This window comes from Amblyomma mixtum, chromosome 10 (assembly GCF_055824585.1).
Source record: "Amblyomma mixtum isolate Tamu chromosome 10, ASM5582458v1, whole genome shotgun sequence".
NCBI classification, from domain to species: domain Eukaryota; kingdom Metazoa; phylum Arthropoda; class Arachnida; order Ixodida; family Ixodidae; genus Amblyomma; species Amblyomma mixtum.
In genome coordinates this window covers 159,089,457-159,113,147 of record NC_143021.1, presented here as the reverse complement: position 1 = coordinate 159,113,147, position 23,691 = coordinate 159,089,457, and the positions used below count along the sequence as shown (strand labels likewise).

The 23,691-nt window shown below is 44.3% G+C and overlaps 1 protein-coding gene across 1 annotated transcript in view; it reads left to right on the top strand.

The window, feature by feature from the left end:
* The window catches only part of LOC149327499 (1-phosphatidylinositol 4,5-bisphosphate phosphodiesterase-like), a 129,864-nt gene that overhangs the window by 25,682 nt on the left and 80,491 nt on the right, over positions 1-23,691 (top strand). Inside the window, 9 exon segments of the mRNA XM_089563975.1 lie at positions 1,159-1,240; positions 1,936-2,036; positions 7,060-7,117; positions 11,637-11,956; positions 13,141-13,234; positions 16,347-16,426; positions 18,294-18,378; positions 19,777-19,867; positions 22,707-22,814. Of these exon segments, the coding sequence (XP_089420101.1) occupies positions 1,159-1,240; positions 1,936-2,036; positions 7,060-7,117; positions 11,637-11,956; positions 13,141-13,234; positions 16,347-16,426; positions 18,294-18,378; positions 19,777-19,867; positions 22,707-22,814 (1,019 nt within the window).

Below are 23,691 nucleotides of genomic sequence, written 5' to 3'. Positions count from 1 at the left end.
GCTCTGTTTTTCATTGCATTGTATTGTATAGGATAAGCAAGCACCGCGAGTCTGTGAATAAAAATGATGTGCGCGTCATCACAATTCATGGTGCATTCACCTGGTAAACAAAATGAACTGCACAGAAATTTTATTTGTCCAAATTTGCCCACGCTCTGTTTGCAGCTGCACAGATACCATTTTCTGTCGGTACCTTTTTTTTGTTGTCATTACACCCTTTCGTGACAGCGTCATGGAAAAAGGTGGCTCCAGACCCAGTGCGTAGTACTTTTTGATGTGCAAACAAGTAATTGCATAGCAGGGGGCAGCTGTGGGCAACTACGTGCCGCATTAGGGTGAATTGCGTACTGTGCTTTGGGTGGTTTGTGATGCTACATGGGCCATTTTTGCAGGGAAAGTTAAAAGAAATGTTGGTATGAAAGTAGGGCTTCACCGCACACTGTGCCACAGAAATGGGCTCCAGTTACTCTCTTAAGGGGAGAAGAGGGTCTTAGAAATAAATTTTTATTAATGAAGTCACAAGCATGAAATCTTCGGGGAACATGCATTTTTACATGCTGATTCCAAATGTGTAATTTAATTTTATGTCCTTGTGCACTTATGGAATATGTTAGACAACTTCTGCCGAGAGTTTGAAAAAAATTGTACTGCAGGGAACTTGTTAGACTGCATGCCATTGGTTTCTTTTGACATCAAGCTATGCATTAAGGGTAAAATTATCATCCTGCCTGTTATAGAAGGCAAGTTATGGGATTTTGAAATCACCAGTTTCTTCCTGTTTGTGAAGTGGCAAATTCAAAACCCAGTAACTCAACTTCTGTGATAGGCAGGACAATAATTTTGTCCTTATTGCATAGTTTCATGTGAAGACAAGCCAATGGCATGCGTGCTAGCAGGTTTCCTGCAGCAAAATTTATTGAAAGCTCTTGGTGAAAAGTTACATAATATATTACATAAGAGCACAAGGCCTTGCTTTACATAAAATTAAACTACATATTTAGAATCAGCATGCAAAAACACATGTTCCTTGGAGGTTCCATTATTGTGACTTCATTAACAAACATTTTTTTTCTAAGACCAGCTTCCCTCCATAATTGGAGAAGCCAAAGCCTGGAAGTGGAATCTATGTCACGCGTATACTTCTCTCTTCTCCCTCAGGATAGCCCAGACGTTTGCCTCTGGCAAGACCGAGAAGCTGGTCTACCAGTGCATTGGGGACGTTGGACTGCCCAGCGGCAAGGTGGGGGCATCTTTCATGCTGAAGCCCTGTTGTGTCCGTTCGGGGGATTCCCCAAGGTGGGCTAGCCTTGGGATTGAGATTATGCTCGTGATTACTGCCTCGTTTGAAATGCAGCGATGCTGTGACTGGCACACATCTAGTCCACGTGGGGAAAAGCAGAGGGGATGGGCCGGAAGAGCAGGAGCTGAAACGTGATTTTGAAGTTAAATTTTTTCTACCTGATTTTGAAATTGAAACTGGTGTGCAATTTTTTTCTACCTGATTTTGAAATTGAAACTGGCACGCGATTTTTACCTCTCTAATTCCATAAATCCCAAAAATTAAGACCCTATGCTGCTGGTGGTTCTGCTGAAACATGCTTTTGCTTCATTTTTTGTGGTGGCCAGTGAGGTGTCAGGGCAGGGACAAAGTGTCTAAGTTAATTTAACAAAACTTCTATTTGGGCTAGATGGTGCATAGCTTTTTTTTAAATGAATTTAAGCACACAAGAACATGCACACAGCACAGAGGAAACACACAGGACAGGCGCTGTGTGTTTCCTCTGTGCTGTCTGTTTCCGCTGTGCCTGTCCTGTGTGGTTCCTCTTCTTGTGTGCGTGTTCTTGTGCGCTCAAATTCATTTTAAAAAAAGTGTCTAAGGCTGACTTATTTAAGTGTAGCCTTGTTTTACTTATCCAGTGTACTTTTGGGTTTCAGAATGATGTCATTGAGCCGAAGGAGTTCACCCTGGAGAAGTTTCAGGAGTTGTACCAACGGGTGTGTCCCCGCAACGACATCGAGGAGCTTTTCAACTCCATGTAAGCTGCCTGTTTCCGAGATGGACTTGTTGCACACTGTCCGGAACTTGCGCCCCAAAAATAACAGAAGTATTGAGAGGGAGGGCACATGCAGATGACAGAAATGGTAATCTGTGGACAGCAACTGTTTATGTGCTCACTGAACATGGCCTGTTAAGCACCACATTATTTTGTTAGTAGATTTCACTAGCAGGATAGAATACTAATTAGGAATCTCGTGTGAAGTGTGCATTACTAATTATACTTTGCTTAATTTGATTGCATAACTGAATTCTTGCTTTGAACACGTTCATGTCTGTTTGTCACCATTTCCACTTTTCACTCTGTAAATAGTGAAATAGCATAAGTGATATAAATTGGCAAGGCTTCAGATATGAAAGGGGGACGCAGCTTTCAAATCACAGAAATAATAAAAAAAAAACGAATTTTAGAAAACAGATTTTGCATCTACCATCATTTTCATCAGCCTGACTATGCCCACTGCAGGGCAAAGGCCTGTGCCATATCTCTCTTATTAACCCCGTCTGTTTGTATCTATAGGTCTTTCTGATTATATCCCGAAACATTTTTCCTGAAAACAGCCCAGAAATTACTTTAGAAAATACCTTTTTCTGACCATAGGTAGCCAAAAACTGGCTGGGATCCTTGTGAAAATTTCATTTCTTAAAAGTGTTTTACCTGACTGTCCTCCTTGCAGAAAGCATAACATGCCAATGATGTCATGGATTTTCACACAGTTTGTTGCATTGTGTGCCTTGCTAAATTGTTTATGCTGTAATGTTCTTAATATCTGAATTACTTTTTAATTTTTCACTTTGTCACAAATTTCACACGACGCTAATGAATGTATTAGGCAGACATGTTAAAATGTTTTGTGTAGAAAAAACTCGGGTTGATAAAAGTATTTGAAGAATGTCACTGCATGAAACATTCCTGCGACTGACATTTAAGAGCGACTCTAGCCTCCTGTTGTCACACTCGGCTTTCTGCAAGTTGGTCTAGCTGTGAAGCACATAAGAATTTATGTTGTCAAAGATACTGAAGACATGCGAGTGAAAATTTGTATATATTCGTTTAATGCTCTTCCCAATAAGCGTGCCAGATTTCATCGGCCTGCAGCGAAAAAATAAAAAATTTCACCTCCGAAACCCGAGTCCCCCCTTAACTTGAGAAGGCGACATAATGGAAAATACAGAAACAGCCTGTAGGTGAATACTATGAGGGCAAAAATGAGACTCATGGGAATGTTTCATTCCTAACTGCCAGTTGTAGTCACAGGGAAGTTACAAAGAATGGAAAGGCACTGTAACGGAACATTGAGCTTCCAGGAACTGGGACTTGACAAGAAATGATGTACTCATTTAATGGTCTCAAACTCAAATCTGAGAACAAGCGGCAGGTCATAGAGACCGAGTGATAGCTTTTTTTTATTGCACATCAGGTTAGTGTACCACTTGAAATCAAAATGGCTAACAATTTCCTGTTTTCTATTAAGCGCTTCTACTTTTCGAAGATTGAGTGAGGGTTATGTTTGTTAATCTTTTTATGTCTGCTGTTGAGTGTTGCTTGCTATTACTTTGTTCACTGATCATTTATAACAGAGTTTCGTGTTGGTATCTTCTGTTGCTGTAATAACAAGTGTGTCAATTGGGCCTATACTGGCCTCGGCTATTGGCCCAGCAGTTTTTGCAAACGTTTTTTTAATATCTGAAGTGAAAGTAAAGGAAGAAAAAAAAAAAAGAACGGTAATTTACCTCCAATTTATTTTTTACCTTTTTTTTTTGCCTGAACCAGTATTGAACAGCCTTTTCATCAGCAGTATTGCTTGTATCATATCTCACAGATACCTTTGGTTACGCTTGGTGTTCACTAGCATGAAAACCATGCCACTGTGGCAGAAACTAGTCTGAGTGGACTGGTAGCACATATGCTACAGAACAAACGCGGGTTAATGACATCCTAGTTGGAATCAAGAGGAAGAAGTGGGCTTGGGCAGGGCATGTAATGCGAAGGCAGGATAGTAACCGCTGGTCCTTAAGGGTAACAGAGAGGATTCCAAGAGTGGACAGGTGTAGCAGGGGGCGGCAGAAATTTAAGCTGACGAATGATATTAAGAAATTTGCAGGAATACGGTGGCCGCAGCTGGCGCAGGACAGGGTTAATTGGAAAGACAAAGGAGAGGCCTTTGCCCTGCAGTGGGCGTAGTCAGGCTGATGATGATGATGATGATGCTACATAACCAGGGTCCTGGAAGCGGTAGTCCATTGAGACAGTACTCTAGTTTACAATGTGGAACAAGTGCTGCAATTGTTGTGCACAGTTCCTAATGATAAATAGGCGTCGGATTGCAGTACAAATATGAATTTGTAAAATTTCTTGGCTGAAGTGTGTTGTGTAGAATGTGCCAAATTTCAGGCATTCTGAACACTCTCCCGTACCCCTGTGGATGACACGAATATAGGAGCAGTGACCGTTAGCGATCACAATCTCCAACGCCGCAGTCATCACTCACGCGGTGTGCACTTTGGGCTTGTAGCAATGGCGCATGGCTGTGAATAAATCCTCTCAGCTGTAAATAGATTTCTCAGAATGTTTTTCTCACATTTCAGCGTACGGATTTGGTTTGTTTTTGATTGAAGAACTTTCAGGGGTAACAAATATTTTTCGTGATTCCTTGAGGTTCATATTGGTGATATTCTACCGCTATTGGCTGCACAGATTAGTTGACTAGTCTAGGAGTGTTTCTTTTGGGAACCAGTCTCTCTCTCCTAACATCATCTCATATCATATACTATGCATATGGCATGTCCTCCGCAAGTCTTGACGTTTGAAAGTGAAATCCTGTGGCAAGTGTGCAAACTAAGTTGCAGTCATGCCCTCTTAAGGCACCACCTGAGAGCAGTTGATGCAAACGGCACCTGGACGCTCATTTTCGCACCGATTCTATGCAAAGCCGCTACAACTTTACACAATGTGCACGTTTTCTTGTGCGCCTCATAGAATCTTCATTGTCACTGGGTGAGACACGCAGTCGTGAGATGCTGGCAAATGCTTTTGAATGGCTCCTGGATGCTCTGTGCATGTCAGCGTAGAGGTTGCAGCTGTTACATGGAATGGCATGGTAGCACTCTTGCAGCAATGGGAGACACCTGGACTGCACCCTGAAGGGATTAAGGAAGGAGAGAAAAGGGCAGAAATTCATTTATTTATTTATTTACCTACAGCACCCTGAGAGGCATTATTGTAGGGGGGGCCAGTACATTAGCAGTAAAATTTAATACAGCGAAATAGAACAAAACAGGAAAAAAAAAGATAAAAATGTGAAGAACTTCCAATAAAGACAACAACATTCTGATTACACCCGAGACGCATAACCTACACTGAGAACAGCATAATCAGATTACTGCATTGTCAATTGCGGCCTGGAAATTCTCACTCTCGAACACTTCATTAGGCAGCAGGTTCCAGTCATTTATTGTGTTGGGGAAAAAGGAATATTTAAGTGTATTAATCTGGCAGTTGTACCCTCTAATTTTGATCGTATTGTCCCTTCTACTCGAAACGTAGTGAGGCTGCCTTAAATTGATGCGTTTATTAATTCCTGTTTTATTATTGTAGATGTCATACAAAAATTTTATTCTCAAAACTTTCATTAGGTGGGATAATAATTTCCGACCAAGAGCTTCCCGAAGTTCAGAACTTGTGACCTTAAAATTATAATTCCCAGTTACAAACCTTGCTGCCCGCTTCTGAACTCGCTCTAGCTTGTCTTTTAAAATATTTGTGAACGGGTCCTAACACACACATCCAAAAAAAAGATTGCGCTTGTTCTCATTGAGTTTGGTAACTTACTCAGCGTAGTGTAAGAGTAGTGAATGTTTTTTCCTCGATCATCCCTTCTCCTGAGACCCGATGCTCAACCAGCTGTGGTTCTGGATATGGGATCTTTTCAATTTTTTGCCCTTTTAGTTTACGTCCAGCAAATTCATGATGGGAGCTGCTTTTGTGGGGAGGGAGCAATCCTCTCACTCCCAGTTCTGCATCACTTGGGAACAGTGAAGAGCACTGTAGTTAAACCTTAGTGCAGTTAAATTAGTGATTTAATTGTTTTTTTTTTTCTCGCAGTCTGTGTCTGTAGACTAGGGTGCCGCTTTACAGCTACTGTAGAGTCTCCAATGTTAATGTGCGCTTTGTGCTGTTGTGTCAGAGTTGTATGTCTATGTGTTCCTGTTCACTATAACTCATTATAGCTCATCATCATCAACAGCCTGACTGCGCCCACTGCAGGGCAAAGGCCTCTCCCATGTCTCTCCGATTAACCCTGTCCTTCGCCAGTTACGGCCACCGTATTAGTATGTGGAATGGTCTTGTGGAATGCATTGTCGCAGCTCAAAATGTCAGAGAGTTTGAGAGCCTCTAGGTATTATATTACAGGCAACGGGGGAATTGACAATTGATCATGCTGCTGTTATGATTTCCCTCATCTTTGTTAGTGATTCGTGTGTACTTTGTTGGTGCTGCTTTTTCTCTCTCTCTCACTGCTGGTCCTGAATTCATGCTTTGATAACATTTTTTGTGTCTTGTCGGTGCCTGAGGTTTTTGTTCCTCGAACATTAAATGAAAAACCTCTCCTGTAATGGCCTTCAAGTGTGGGCTACGGTATTCTTCAATAAATAAATAATCCCAGCAAACTTCTCAATCTCACCTGCTCACCTAACTTTCTGCCGGCCCCTGCTACGCTTGCCTTCCCTTGGAATCCACTCGGTTACCCTTAAGGACCGGCGGTTATCCTGCCTTCGCATTGCGTGCCCTGCCCAAGCCCACTACTTCCTCTTGATTTCAACTAGGATGTCATTAACCCGCGTTTCTTCCCTCACCTACTCTGCCCGCTTCCAATCTCTTAACGTTACACCTGTCATTTTTCCTTGCGTAACTCGGTTCGTTGTCTTCAAGTTTAGCTGAACGGTAGCCCCAAAATGTTGGCCCTGCAGTCTTCTGATCTCTCCTTCGTGTGCCATTTCAGAACAGAGGGCAAGACGGATTACATCAGCCTCAAGCAGCTGATCACATTCCTCAATGAAGTAAGTGCTGTGCCTCCTCCTCTCTCGTTGTGCCGGCAGTGCTTGCAGCCCAAGCATCTTTTGTGTCCACCAGCTGGAGACTGAAATGCAGGCAGTGACTGCAAGCAGCATCGAGTGTTAATCCATAATTTTGTAAGGCTGTGACTTGCTGGTCTCGCAGAGCATAGGAAAGAAAAAGCACTGTAAACATTCTGGGTCAGCATTTGGTGCCCTTCACTGTAAACTACAGCGATGGAGTGATAGTTTCTTGTGATGCTTTGGCCACAGATACAACCTTAGTTGCCTTTTCTGCAGTTGAGCAAACAAGGGAAGGGGGATGAGGGGCTCGTTATAAATATGAGAGAAGCCAACAGCCACAGAAACCAAGGGGCACAGTGGATTTTTTAAAATTAATTTATTTATTTTGTGCTGTTGTTCGATTTAGAATATTACTGAATATGTTATCGCTTAAAGCTAATTGATTAGAAAAGCAGAAGAAAAAACAACCACATGCCGCCGGTGGGATCCGAACCCACGACCTCCGAATTACGCGTCCGGTGCTCTACCGCTGAGCTACGATGACGGCTGTCAATTCTTCTGCTTTCGGGGGTATTTATGCTTTTGGTTAATTGCTTAGCGAGGGCCTCGGTTCTGGCAGCCTTGACGCCAAAGGAAGCATAAGAGGGTTCTCACACAGCTTCCACTCTCGCCGTTCGATGACGTTCTACGTCACATCAGCGGTAACTCAGGACGTGCTACGTCCGCCGCTTAAGAACGTGGGTGGCGCTGGTGAACACTCTCAAGGTTAGGTTATTTGTAAACATAAATACCCCTGAAAGCAGAAGAATTGACAGCCGTCGCCGTAGCTCAGCGGTAGAGCACCGGACGCGTAATTCGGAGGTCGTGGGTTCGGATCCCACCAGCGGCATGTGGTTGTTTTTTCTTCTGCTTTTCTAATCAATTAGCTTTAAGCGACAACATATTCAGTAATATTCTAAATTGATCAACACCACGAAATAAATAAATTAATTAAAAATACCCCGTGTCCCTTGCTTTCTGTGGCTGTTGGCTTCTCTCATTTTCTGCAGTTGGTAATTTGGGACCATGGTACTAGCACTCGCCAAGAGTCAGTATATCTGCGCTTGATGTGGCTCTTAGCTGCACTCCACAAATGGGACTAACAGTGTGAAGTGTGACATTGCAGCACCATTTTCTTTTTCCGTTATCCCATGCAAAAGCCTTGGGCTGACTTTCCCCATGGCGTTATATGTGTTGCCTTAGGCAGAGCAAGTCTGCTCGATGATCAGGTACAGCTGTGGCTTGAATGAGGTTAGCTTTTGGGCGGTTGGTGTGACTCTTCTGACACAAGGCTTTGTGGCGGAAGTGAAAGCCAGACAGTGTGAGAACTGCTAGAAGCCTGTCAGGTGAAAAAAGGGAGCGCTGACAACTGCGTAAGTGAAGTCTCAATTGTGATCTGTACTAATTGGAATTGGACCTTCTTTCTGATTGATGAGATGATTTCTTCACTATGTGTATGGGGCCAAGTGGGTTCCTTTGGCACATGTGCATCTGTCTTTGTTGTATTTACTCCTTCTGTGTAAGCACAACACAGTTTTCGATCCAGGCTTGCTTTTTACCAGAAAATGAGAGTGCAGCACACATCTGTGTGTGGGGTTGAAATAGTACAGGGATAAATATGTTTCTGTCTGGGGCTGACTGTTCCAACCGCCAACCTGCACCTCTGTGACCACGAGGGCTACTGGGCACACGCCAACCACGGCGGGCCTTGCTCTGTAGTAACCAAGGAATGTGACACTGCTAGCACCAAAAATGTGTTTATGGCTGCTACAACATAACGCCAGCTAGCAACAAGCCACACTAAGGGATCGAGATCGGCCGACTCACCAGCAAGGTTACAAATGAATGTTTGCCCATGCTAGGGCAGAGAAGAAGCACCAAGGCCGGATGGGACGACCTCGTTGGAAATGTTCCCATGAGGCCTCACCCCACTGGTGGAGAGCAGAGCGCAGCAGCGAAATGTCCACGCGTGTCAAGTTTCTGATGCCGAACAGGGAGAGCTGTCCCCTGTGCCCGCAACAATCGGGCCGTCTCTGGTGCTAGGGTCACTTAAAGTCCCTTGGTAATTTGAAACTACTGCCGCTCTTAGAACTTCGCTGCCGCCACGCGACGTCCTCGCTTCCTCCTCATCACTGCACTGCCGGGCCACAGGCATTGGCTGTGCGCCGAGTTTTGCTTCACGCCGATTGGCCTACCTGCCGTCGCCCATGGAAACACGCACAGCTTGTATTTTTGCTTGTGATTTTCTTTTCGGTTCGCACCATTTTTTGCCTAGCCTGGGCACAGCGGACATAGCACGCATTGTTTTCTGTGGTGTATGCTCGCATTATGCCGGTCTGCTGTGCATTTAACTGCAATAAGAGCCATGAGGATGGCTTCGCCGTTTTTATGATCACGTAAGGAAAGCGCGATGGCTTGCAGACGAAGCAGTGACCTCAGAACATTGACTTCGTTCCGACAAGGAACAGCGTTGCCTGTGAAGTAAGGCGCCTTTCGTATTTTTCGGCTTTAATGTGTCGCCTTAATGGTACATTCTTTGTCATTCGCGATACTCATTCCTTCTACGTATCTTACATAAAGATGGCCTTGCGCTGTTTGATGAATCATGTACTGGATTTTTCCCACCTCACATGTTGGCTTTTAACCAATTAGTACAGCAGCACCGTAGCATATCATTTTAACTTCGACAGTACCCTCCCAGCCAGCCACCTATAAAGGCTCTTGCCTTTGGTGTCGTTCCTGAGGGCAGTCCTGAGGATGTCATCGATGCGACAGCCTCCGTAGTTTACTGCGTACTGCACTTCGTACAGCACTGCATGCACTGGAACAAAAATATTATCCACAGATCGCATCAACTCGAAGCCGGATATTTCCGAAGTTCTCTTGTATAGCAGCACCGTAGATACTGATTTGTACTGTGAACAGCATGCATTTGAATACGAGCTTGAGCACACCTATCCCAAATGTTAAACGCCATTGTTGTTTTGAGCGGTTTTCTTTAATTTTTTTTTACACTATTTTCAGTGTGGGCGAAGCGAGCGACAAACTCACCCTTACCGGCACTTGGCACTTATCTTCCCCCCCCCCAAGTGATGTTGCAGACCGCCTAACATTCACGTGACCTTTCTCTGAGCCAATAGTCCGTACGACTGTACTTATCAACTTATCTCCGCCGCACAACTTTCCACTAATAAGGGGTCGGTAATTAGGTGACATATTTAGTCCTTTACTACCTCCAGTTCAAGTGCTGTTAATCTGATTACACTTGAATAATTTCGGTTATTTATGTTACTAATTAGCGGTCATTAATTAGGTACCACTATTTGGTCATTTATTATGTCGAGTTCAAATGCTGTTATAATTTGATTACGTTTGAAGCATTTTTGGTAACTTTATTCACTAATTACTTCTGACTAATTACTTTGCTGGGTGGGAAAGAGCATAAACAAAGGCTGGGTAAAAAATAAAAATGTTGCACAAAAGCAAGATCACTTACACATTCGCACAGCAGAAAGTTTGTACCGAGTCAAAAAGGTACAAATAATTGCATCTATAAAGCAGATGAAAAGGGCTCAAGCCTGTCGTCAAAAATAGCCTGAAATGGCTTATGGCTTCAATCAAAGACAGGAACTTATCAATATCTTGTTGTTAATTTATATGGTTATCTAGTTTGTTCCAGCCTTTTACTGTGATATATAAATACGCAAATTAAATGAAAACTGATAATACAAGGAAAAGTTTTGAGCTCTGAACAGTTTCACACAGACAATAAAGTAATATCACATGAGTATGCCAAAGAGTTATTTATTTATTTATTTGAAAATACTGCAGGCCAATATATTGGCCCATGCAGGAGGGGCTATACAAGGCATTTAAGATAACAAAAAGGCAAATGAAATAGACGGGGTTATAATCAGTGAGCAAAACAATGAAATACAATGCTAATTCACTCAAGAAATGCTTATTGAGAGCTTTACTGAAATCGGAGGACCGAAAAATGGCCTCGGGAAGCGAGTTCCATTCGGAAACAGTCCGTGGAAAAAAACTGTGCTTGAAAGAATCAGTCCTGGCAAAAATGGGTTCGAGCAAAAGAATACGTGAATGGCGTCTTTGGCGCGATAATTGTTTGATAATTGCAGGGCGGGTTATGTTTAATTTATATGTTAAAAGGTTGTGCATAAACAGTAGACGGGAAATTTTCCGGCATACTGTTAGTGGAATATGGTTGGTTTTCATTAGTGTTGTAGGTGAGTCTATCCTCCTATATTTGTTATGAATAAACCTAATCTCTGACTCTGTCGATATTGTAGTGCACCCTTGTCCAAAGAAACTTCATGAGCTGCTGTAAGTCTAAAACGCTCGGGTCAGTTCGTATCTTATTTGATGTGTGAAAAGGGGTACAACTTGTGGTGCAGTTATGCCACATAAACTGCCATGCCAACTGCCTTGTGTGACTGTGCAGAAACAGCGCGACCCACGGCTAAATGAGATCCTGCACCCCTTCTACGACGAGCGGCGGGCGCGGGAGATAGTGGCCGCTCACGAGAGCAACCCGGACAATGTGAAGGAGGGTCGTCTCAGCCAGGGGGGTCTGGTGCGCTACCTCATGTCGGACCAGAATGCGCCCGTGTTCCTCGACCGGCTCGACATGTACATGGAGATGGACCAGCCCCTGTCCCACTACTACATCAACTCCTCCCACAACACCTACCTGACGGGGAGGCAGTTCGGAGGCAAGTCCTCCGTGGAGATGTACCGCCAAGTGCTGCTGGCGGGCTGCAGGTATGTTCCAACAGAATGGACACACGCTCTCTTGCCTGTCTAACCCGGCACAAAACACGAGTCACTGGAGGCCTTGCAATGTGTTCTCAACTTGGTAGATGAGGACGCATGCTGACATATTTTTTGCCGTTAAATAAAGGATTAAAAATGCAAGAGCGGGGGCTAGTTGGTGCTTCATACTGATCAAATCGCGCTAAAAGGCACAGAAGGACGAAAACACAGATGGATGAAGCGCGTGAAACGAAAGTATGCGCTTTGTCCATCTGTGTTTTTGTCTTTCTGTGTCTTTTAGCGCGATTTGATCGGTATGAAGTACCAAATAGCCCCGCTCTTGCATTGTTAACAGTTATTTCAAGTACATCGGGCTTACATGTTCCTTCGCGCTTCGTCTGTCTGTGTTTTCGTCTTTCTGTGCCTTTTAGCGCAATTTGATCAGTAGAAAGGATTAAAGGTTGAGGAAGGAGGGAGGAAAGAAATTTTAATCGGGTGGCTCAGGTGTGGGTGTCAGGTAGGAAGGTGTGAATGTAATGCTTGCCTCCAGGAATAGGTAGTCATCATCATCATCAGCCTGATTACGCCCACTGCAGGGCAAAGGCCTCTCTCATGTCTCTCCAATTAACCCTGTCCTTCGCTAGCTGCACCCACCATGTCTCTGCAGACTTCTTAATCTCATCCGCCCATCTAACTTTCTGCCGCCCCCTGCTACACTTGCCTTCTATCGGAATCCACTCTGTTACCCTTAAGGACCAGTGGTTATCTTGCATTCACATTACATGCCCTGCCCAAGCCCACTTCTTCCTCTTGATTTCAACTAGGATGTCATTAACCCGCATTTGTCCCCTCACCCACTCCGCCGCTTCTGGTCTCTTACACAATAGGTAGTACTGCCTTGTTAACTGTCTAGTTTTGCCTTCTTCTGCTAGACCTTGTTTAGATTGCCACTACCTTTCAGGTTGGGCTGTAATCACTGTGTGCAATGAATGTTAATAGTGTTTGTGGTATACTGCTGCAGTGAATGCAGCTATCTTGAACATACGCTGCATTATTGTCACTTCTCCTGCTTGGATCTGTAAGATAATCTGCAGTATGAAATAAATAAATAAATAAATAAAAAGTCACTTCAGGCGTCTAGGGATGCTTTGGGAGTCGATGCAGGCAGACAGACGGGCGGTGTCCTTGTGCAGGTGTGTGGAGCTGGACTGCTGGGACGGCAAGGGGGAGGACGAGGAACCCATCATCACACACGGCAAGGCTATGTGTACCGACATCCTATTCAAGGTGCGTGCATGTTCCGGGAAGGGGAAAAAAAGAACCCAAGGCACGCTCGTGTATGCATTCTACTCAAAGGCAGTACAGTGGTGCGCTTTAGAAGTGACTGAATGGTCTTGATGTGAGAACAGTGCAGCACCAGTTTGCTTGATTTCTGAGAAACTTTGAAAACACCTCACAGACCTCATGTGGTCTCTGGGTTTTGTAGTTTGATCATCATGTTTTGTCACCAGAGAATGGTGAGAACCCAAAAAGTTGGCTGCAACGTTATGATGGCATATCATTTTAACTTCGACAGTACTCTCCCAGGTGAAAACCTTCAACTGGAAATTGAACTGGGAGTAACTGGTTCCGGTTAGAAACTAACTGGTTCTATTTGGAACCCAATCCATTTTGTGGCCAGACTGGAACCCAACTGGTCCCAGTTTAGGCCAAATGGGAGGCACATGGTTCCGGTATGCCACCAACTGGGGAACATCAATCCCCAGTAGGGAGCCAAATGGGCGCAACTGGTACCATTTGGGGACCAACTAGGTTGTAAATGGTTCCATTTGTGGGTCAAGTGGGAAGCAAAAATTCTCAATTGAGGGCCATCTGAGCAGAGCTGGTCGTGGGTAATAACCAAATGGGATGTTGTTGTACTGGATGGAGGGACATCGAAAAGGAAATAACTGCTGCTGTTTCTCAGCACATCATACAGGTGTTACAGTAGAAGTGGATGTACTCTGCCTGTGGAAATTAGATGGAAGCTCGCTTGTCGACGAGCATCAGCCTGATTGAACTGTGTGCGCTCCGTGCAAAAATGCCCGTAAACTCTACTGGCAAACTCTACCAGCAGTAATACCACTACCCTCAATACTACACGCCTTGTGTTGAGAATGGGTTGACAAGCTGCAGCAAACGTATCATGACCACATTATTAGCATTACAGCTAAATTTTTTCTTTCCATTAAGCCCAATTTGTTCCCGTCTCCAGCCCGTTTTGACATAGGCGTTTCAGGCAGGGTGATATTTTATTTATGTATTTATAACCACCCAAACGAATGTCCATTTCGGAGACCGTGGCTGCCACCGGCTATAGTGGGATGCGACTTAAGAAAACAGCAGTTGTTAACACTGGGCTGCGGTGTCTTGTATTACTCTGCTAGCCAATCACAGCAGTAAACGATATCAGCTTTGTAGCGTTTGACTTTATTACACAAGCCAGGTATCAGAATTCTAAAGCTTATAATTATTTACTGGTTGGGGTACTAATACAGTTTAGGAAAAGTAGCTTAGGCTGTTTTGTTTGCACACCTAGTGAGCAATATTTTGATCACTGTGTTAGACAAAAAGAAAGCTCGTCATGCAAATGTTTGATTCTATAGCAATTACCTAGAAATTTATCTTCTCCTTTCAGCCTTTCCAGTAATTAGTCAGGTTTCACCTTATATCTGGAAAATGACTATTCTGTTCATGTGCTAGGAAGTGCCCACCAAACTCTTTCGTGGTCATTGAACTTTGATCTTATTGCCTCTCCTTGTCGCCATTTGCTGTGGACACGTAGTACCATCTTGTGAGGGCACTTTTCAGCATGCATTTTTCTCAGTTTTGCTTTGGGTCTGTGCGTCAGGACTGCCCGGTGGCACTTGCCAAGTTGTGAAGTCATCGTTTATAAGTCTCTCTTCCATTGCTTCTGATCATTATTTGTTCGTTTCCATTATCGGTTATACTGGACAGGCTGCCTATCCATTTGCTTTCATGTCGTGCGCTAGCTCTGAGGAAAAAAACTTGTCTTGAACATCAGTGGACTGCGAACATTCTTTATGCTTGCCAAAAAGGACAACTCGGCACTGAGTGGAAGATGACTCGCACAAGCTAGCATTTCTTGCCATACTGGATGTTTGTGTGTGCAGCCTTTTGTTATGAGGTTTCATGAAGAGAATTATGATAATGTGCTTACCTGTGTTTGGCGTGCAGTGTGTACTTAGCAGTGGTGTGATGAGGGCAGGGCATCGCCACTGCCTATTAAGGATTTAGTGGGCAGTAGACTAGTCCAAAGCCAGGCAGTGATGCAGAACGACGCAGCAGCTGCACTCTATGTTTGTCAGGTTAAAATACCCCGTCACTCTCGGCAGCATTCAACCCAAAATGGGCAGCAGAGTTTCAAGATAGGGCGGCTAAAACACAATTGACATCCGCACACAAATCGTGGTTCATCCAAAGCACTTATGTCTCTGGCGCGTGGCAGGTGCCTCGATCTTCATCTTCATCGACGCCATAGCTGGGCACTTGGCAGTCATGTTTGCTGCTATGGACGCTCGCTCTTGCACTTGTGGCATGTGATGCATCCTGTCAAGAAAAAGCGGTCAAGAAAAAGTCAAGAAAAAAGCGGCTTTTCCCCCCTCAAAGGACCCCCTTCCAGCCTGCGGCGTCGGCCAGTTCTCATGACCTGCTAGTATGACTATGCTGGGAGCAGCAGGTGAAAGTCCCCTGCTGCTCACACTAGCAGGTTCGTGAGAATCTGCTGGTGCCATTGACTGGACGGGGGTCCTTTGAGGGGGGAAAAGCCGTCTTTTTCTTGACTTGGATCGTTCTGACACAGCAGCCTTGCAACTCATGTGTTTAGTGTGTTCTGCTGCCACAGGTGATAAAACTTCCTATAGAATATAAGAATTTCGAAATAGTAAGTGTGTCACGTTTCGGAACGTGGGTGATATAGAAAATTTGTCACAGTGTATGATAAATTACTCTGGCTGGCACGGTGGTGATAAATTGCGCTATTCGATATTCATTTATCGTCACAGCACCATAAATATTTGGATATGTACAAAACGGCAGCAGACATGGCATACTTGCAACTCATTTATTCATGGAAACATGCATGCCAATCTTACACATCTTCCATGTTTTTAGCATTACTCCATGATGACGTAAGAAAGACAAACAAACACGCTTAAAAACAGACATAAAACACTTGGGAACAAAAATTGAGATATGTGCAGTAAAGCAGTTATGCTGTCATGCTGAAAATGTGGGAGGCGTATATAATCAGTGCATGGGTTAAATGAATAATTAAGTTACTGGTGTGTGGCGTTTCGCTAAACTGTGCTGATGTGGTATTGGTCTCTGTGTTTTTCAGGATGTCATCTATGCCATCAGGGACTGCGCATTTGTTACTTCCGATTATCCTGTGATCCTCTCATTTGAGAACCATTGCTGGTGAGCATGTTTAATGTGTCATTCATGGTAACTGTGTTAACCCTTCGACAGAGTCATTTTACATGGCAGAAAACTGCTTACAAAGGGTTACTGTGATAGATTGGGGGAGGCTCTCATCTGTTAAAATTGGTTCCTCTTGTGAGTTTTTTTGGTTGCAAGGCCACACAGAACCCAAGTCATGTCCCACTGTTAGCTGCAAGCTTACTTCAATGTTGGACACAACTCGCACAGTTGAGGTGTGGACAGGGGCCGTTGGGTGCCCTAGACGTTTCGTCCTCAGTTGGGTGCTGTGCAGACAAGGCTAACGAGTGTGGTAACGTTTGTAAATGGCCCTGAAATGACTGCACACAGTCCCTCTACCGATGTTTTGTAATCTCCACATTGCGGATGAAAAATATCCACTTTTTTGCGAAATACTTGCTCGAAGATTTGGTGATGCAATTTTGTGTGACATTTGGAACCTCCACCCTGAGGGAAGCGATTACTTGATTTCCCAAGCAGTGATTGCTTGCTCCTGAATGTACCGAATTGTGCTGTACTTTTGAGTGGTAATTTAATTCAGCCTCACTTGAAGGCCATCTTGAAGGAAATCTTGGCCCATTTATTTATTTTGGTTTGGTTTATTGGGGTTTAACGTCCCAAAGCGACTAAGGCTATGAGGGACGCCGTAGTGTAGGGCTCCGGAAATTTTGACCATCTGGGGTTTTTTAACGTGCACTGACATCGCACAGTACACGGGCCTCTAGAATTTCGCCTCCATCGAAATTCAGCAGCCGCGCCATTGAAATTCGGCCGCAGCGGCTGGGATCAAACCCGCGACTTTCGGATCAGCAGCCGAGTGCCATAACTACTGAGCCATCGTGTTGGCCCATAAATTTTAAGTTTTAATGTCTGATAATGAAACCTGAACAATAACAGCCACAGCATCTACATTAAGTGACTCAGAAGCCAGGTTCGGCTCCATCAGGCAATATGCTCATCTGCTTGCTGCAGCCCCAAAATTTTTTTATACTGACACTTTTCATCTTTGTGTGATGCAAAAATTTTAGAAACTTGTTAGGTCCCATAGCCTGGCTGGCTATGGATTGCAGCACTGCATTGCAAAATGCAGTGCATGTTTATTCCTATCAGGCGCTGGGTCCAAATTTTGGCATAATCACATTCCTTGAATACAAGGCACAGCGTAATCTAATATGGGCACAGTAAAACGTAGTGAGAAACACATCAAGCCAGGAGGCATGCACAAGGAATACAAAAAATTATTCCTAAAATGAAAACCCTCATGTTTTATGCAAGTCCTGATATGGCTCGATTGAGTCGGTGTTTTCGTTTCCTTGTTTTGTAAGCATGAGTGCTTCTGAATGCTTGAGATGTGCTGATGTGTTAACAAACCGAGTTCGTATGACAGGAATCAATGAAAAATATGTAACTGACACCGGCAAAGCAGTTTTAAGTCTCACATGGACACATAAGGACCCGGCAGAAATTGTACAATTAATCATTCGAGAAGAAGGTGGGAACTCTGTTTGCAGATCGTTGGCATGCTGTTTACAATAATCTGAGAAATTTAAAGTTTTCTTCTATTGGAAAATACCAAAAAGTGCCTGAAGTGGTTATGAACATGGTGGAGGACAGGCACTTGCTTTTTCTGTCAGCTTTCAGAGATTCTGTGCTCTGGTGTTTTTGTTTCACTGGCTTAGCTGAGTGTGCATCTTGTATATTGGCAGACATTGCTCTCGTGGCATTTGTAACAAAGTGATAAAATGTTGGGATATTTCTTGGGTCCATAAGACAGAAATGGGCGTGGTGAATTTCATGTTTAGTGCTCACACTTGTGCTTTAACAAGCCTGTCTTTGTTGTTCCCAGCAAAAAGCAGCAGTACAAACTTGCCAAGTATTGCCTGGAGATCTTTGGTGACTTGCTGCTCACCGAACCACTGCCACCTTACCCGGTACGTGCACCACTTTTCCGGTAACATCCATAATGAGTGGGCTGGTGCAGTTTGGCCTTAGGGAATTCAAGCCTAAAAACTGCAAGAAAAATGGTAATTACCTTGTTCAGAAGGTGATCCTTTTTTGAACATTTTCTTGCTTACACTTAGCGCGAAGTTGTGGGATTGAATTGTAATCGAGAAACGTGAAAATGCCTGTGTGCTGTGCAGTTTCAGTGCATGGTGAAACAACACCAGGTATGTTAATAATTACCTGAAGCCCTTCACTGCAGTGTCCCTTGTAGGCAAGGTATCTCAGGGGTGTTGAGCACTGTGTACTATTATGCTCTTTCTGTGGTATTTCATTCAGGGAATTTTTCCTTTTTCGGGATATTCGAGGTTTAAAGTTTGGGAAAAAGGGAACAACTTTAGCATAGTTTCAGGGACATTTAGGAAGCAAATGTGTCTTTTATCAAATTGAAGAGAGTTTCAAGCTGCACCAAGAAAAAAAAAAACAGCCTGAAATGTGGAATTTTGAGCTGAATGAGGGAATTTTCATTTACCACTTGGCGAATCGCTGTGCCCTTTGGTTGCTTTTCTCAAGCACAAAGCCACGGTACAAGAACCTTTGTGGATATTCTGAGCCATTTGCACACTCTCATGCGATGGCACAGGATGTCTGTGGGAGCTCTTGGTATGCATTATTTTTATCTTTTCTGAGACGACTGGTGGATGCATCACTTGAGACTGTCAGAAACCGGACTTCAAAGGGCACTCCAAAGGAAAAAAAAAACATTCGTAGAGTCTGGTCCTTGCACTTGTCACAGTTCTGATGCACATCAGTGAAGAACCAACTACCCCTGCAGCGTGTGTTAGCCAGTTCTACCGTGTATCTTAAATCTTTACCTGAGGTTTTCTTTCTCACAACATTTGCATGAGCCACTTGAGCAAACATTTGCCACCACACAGTGGGGCAGTCAGCTAAGGCAGACAGGGCAAGCTGCCCGTGTTGACGATTCCAAGGAGCGTGTCTTTTGGAGCGGGCGGAGTGGGTGAGAGAACAAACATGGGTTAATGAGAAATCAAGAAGAAGAAGTGGGCTTGGGCAGGGCATCTAATGCGAAGGCAAGTTAACCGCTGGTCCTCAAGGGTAACGGAGTGGATTCCAAGAGAAGGCAAGCGTAGCAGGGGACGGCAGAAAGTTAGGTGGGCGGATGAGATTAAGAAATCTGCGGGAATACAGTGGCCACAACTAGCAAAGGACAAGGATTAATTGGAGAGACATGGGAGAGGCCCTTGCCCTGCAGTGGGCGTAGTCAGGCTGATGATGATGATGATGGTTGTGTTTTGCTTTGTGGATGAAGCCGCCAATACCTGTGGCGAATGCCCAGAGGCACTGAGTGGGGGGCTGCTTTGCAGCTGGAGCCGAACACCCCTCTGCCGAGCCCCAACGACCTCAAGAGGAAGATTCTCATCAAAAACAAGCGCCTCAAGCCCGAGGACGAGAAACGTGAGTCGCCCCTTTCTGGCTGGCAGTGCTTGGGTGGACTGACGACGATGTTCCAGTCACAGAAAGAATTTTGCTGAAACAGTTGTCTACCAAATTCACCCTTGGCCTTACTCTATCATGGTATGATGCCAGGCGAGTTGGTAGAGCGTTCTTTTGAAACACAGCGCTGGCGGACAACGGACGAAAATGACGGCACACAGAACACACACAATGCGCTGTTGTGTGTATTCTGTGTGTCTGTCTTCATTCTCGTCCGTTGCCCGCCAGCGCTGTGTCTCAAAAGGAAGCTTACTGTATCCACAGAGGTGAAGGTGTCAATTCTTAAGCGTGCAAAATTGGGCACGTTTTGGCGAGCTGGCAGCCTCTGATTGTTGCATTATTTACTGCCTCACACATCTTGTGCTCTTTGAGGAACTACGATTGAGCAAACAGTAGGCTGTGTTTTTAGGGATGCAGAACTGCAGAATTTTGTAAGAAATAATACAACTGGGAGAAACGCAGTGACTACGCTGAAATATTTTGGGTGAGCCCAGCACGGTCGTGTCAAGGTTTGCCCCTAGAGGACGCAGAGATTGGAGGTGAAATGTTTTAGTTTTTTGCTGTAGAGAAATGAAATTTGGCCATTCTTACTGGGAAATCCACTGAATGCGTAAATACAAAATCCCACTCAAATATCTTAAGTAACTTTGACGTTTTAAATTTTTATATGCTGCATTGCTATACCAAACTTGTAGAGTGCCTGGCGTGACAACGAAACATGGTGTGATCCTGCAGTCACTTTAAGTTTTACCCAGAGGAATGGTGTGTGCAGTGACATTCTCCGAATATTTTTAGCAGCCTGTTTTTTTTTCTACACAGAATGTTATATCCACGCTTGCATAGTGCACTCATTATTGTCATGTCAGTGTAGTGCTAGAGTGAAAAAAATGAGAGAGTAATTGAGAAATATAGGAATGTCACTGCGTAAAGAATTTATCTAGGCATGCAATGCAACAAAGTGTATGCAAATCCATGTAGCTATTGTCATGCTATGCTTTCTGCAAGCAGGACAGTCAGGCCAAAGAATGCTTTCGAGAAAGTGGCATTTTTACGGAGATTTCGACCACTCTTTGGTTACGTATGGTCATAAAAAAAATTTTCTTAGGTCAGTTCTGGGCTCTTTTTGAGGGAAATTTTTGGAATATGGTTAAAAAGACCTTATGGACACCAAATCTCGTGTTTTCTAAAATCATTTTTTCGAGATCTTCGTGATTTGAACCTCGCGTCCCCTTTTAAGCCAAGAAACGAAGTGATATTTTTGTGCACCAAATGTTACAAAGTGCTCTGCGAAATTGCTTTTTTGGAGCGTCACGACGTGAGGTTCCTTAGCAGAGCACTTCAGTTCCTGTCTAGACTTCCATGTGAACAAAATGAGAGATGATTGTGCATGTGTTTGTACTTGGCCTTTTCGTTCTCTATGACAAGGGGGTAGCTGGTGCTTTTTATTATGTACCAGTGTGAAATTCGGTTATGTGCTTTTACGTAACATGTTGGTGATTGAGTTTTTTCGGCCGCTAGTATTTGTTTTCCTTTGCAAGAACATGAAAGAGGTGAACGCAGAAAAAAATGAAGCATATTTGGTAAGATGTTGCATGGCCATAGGCAATGACAAGTGCAGTGGCAGTGTGCTCAAGCTAGGCCCTTCAACCATCAGAACTTTATCATTACCCTGACTACACCTGTCACATATTTATGCTTGCCACCACAGAACAATAGTCTAACAGCACTACTTGGGGGAATTGCAAATGTTTCAGAGATTTCGAATAAAATTGTGGATGCTAGGCATAAGCATTGAACCCTGAGTGAGCACTCCTATGCGATCGGTGCTGTATCAGGATGTCATGAGCAGGAGAGAGTTTGGGATTAAATAGGATTGGGCTCAGAAACGGGCAGGCATATTTGTGGTGCCAAAAGCACATGGCATTGTGGTCAAACGCTAGAGCATAGTAGCATTCAGAGTAACCAAGATGCCATACTCCTTACAGTGCTTGTGGAAATCAATCACTATGGTGACTGATGAGTAATGCTCAACAGTCAAGCAAGAGATCAGCAGTTCACAATTGGTGGCAAGGTGCTGGAAGTAGTAAGAGAATATGTCTATTTAGGACAGGTAGTGACCACTTATCTGGATCATGAGAGGGAAATAACTAGAAGAATAAGAATGGGGTGGAGCACATATCGGAGGTTCTCTCTCAGATCATGAATGGCAGTTTACCAATATCCTTCAAGAGAGAAGTCTACAACAGCTGTATCTTACCGTACTCACCTATGGGGCAGAAACATGGAGGCTAACAAAGAAGGTTCAGCTTAAGTTAAGGACAACGCAATGAGCTTTGGAAACAAAAATGATAGATGCAACATTAAGAGATTGGAAGCGGGCGGAGTGTGTGAGGGAACAAACGTGGGTTAATCACATCCTAGTCGAAATCAAGAGGAAGAAGTGGGCTTGGCCAGGGCATGTATTGCGAAGGCAAGATAACCGATGGTCCTCAAGGGTAGCAGAGTCAATACCAAGAGAAGGCAAGCGTAGCAGGGGGCGGAAGAAAGTTAGGTGGGCGGATGAGATTAAGAAGTTTGCGGGAATACGGTGGCCGCAACTGGCAAAGGACAAGGGTTAACTGGAGAGACATGGGAGAGGCCCTTGCCCTGCAGTGGGCGTAGTCAGGCTGATGATGATGATCTACTGTAAGAATGGTTGATGTGCATGACAAGACCATGTTGCAGCTGCAGTGAGGTTGTGGCAGTGTGCTTGCTCTGTCCCTGCTAGAGGAGTGAATTGTGTTGGTGGCTGCATTTGCAGGGGAACTGGAGCTCTGGCGGAAGGGACAGCTGCAGAACGACGATGACGACGAGGAGAAAGAGGACGCCTCGGTCACCATCATTGCGCCAACCGAGGAGGGCGAAGGAGGTGAGTCTCTCTGCTCGCACGGCACAGAGCGGAGGAGGTGAAATTCTGCAGCCTAAAGCTCTCCTCTCCGGCTGCGATTGAAAAGCTGTGCGTATTGTTCAGTCTACTCGAGTATTCCTGCGTTTATCATTCCTAGGGTAATGGAAAGCTGGGCAGGTTGATTTTGCTTGTAGACAAACAAGGACAGCTCTCGGGAAGGCAGAACAGGCCTTACTACCTACGTGTTCCGCCTAGTTTATTTCGGCCGTCTGTGTGATTGAATATCAAGAGTGCTGTTGTGGGTTACATTACAGTATGCATGTTACCTTGTGGGTCTGCGACAGTATGACCGACAGGAAGGCAGCGGAGGGCTTTTAAAAATGTCTGTGTATTGGGTTAGCCGTGAACAGAAGCAACCAAAACCACCTCTCTCGCACTCTTTCCAGACAAATCTGGGTGCCTCTCGCATCGTAAACAAAGTTATAAGGTCTCATGATGGCAGCTTTGAGCATGAACAAACATCACAAAGCTTCATGTCAATATACTAACTCCCCTCTTTTTTGGGTAAAGCCATATCTTGGTGTATTTTTGACCCGACTTCTCATGAGTAGATTTTATGAGAATTCGATTGAACCCATTTAAAGGGATCTTGCAGTTTAGTTCCAGCGACGAAGTTTTGAGTGTTATTTGGGTCACTGATTGCATCTTGTGACTTAGCAGACCCAGAAACTGTGTTAGTATTAGTTTCCATGCACCACAACATTGCTATATCCCTCCCTACTCTATAGCCCAAGAAACCTTTGTATGTAACAAGCAGACGTGTTCCTGAGTTGTGTTGTCAGCTAACTGTGGATGATTTTGTATCCCTGCAAACACTTGTTACCCACATCAGCTCAGG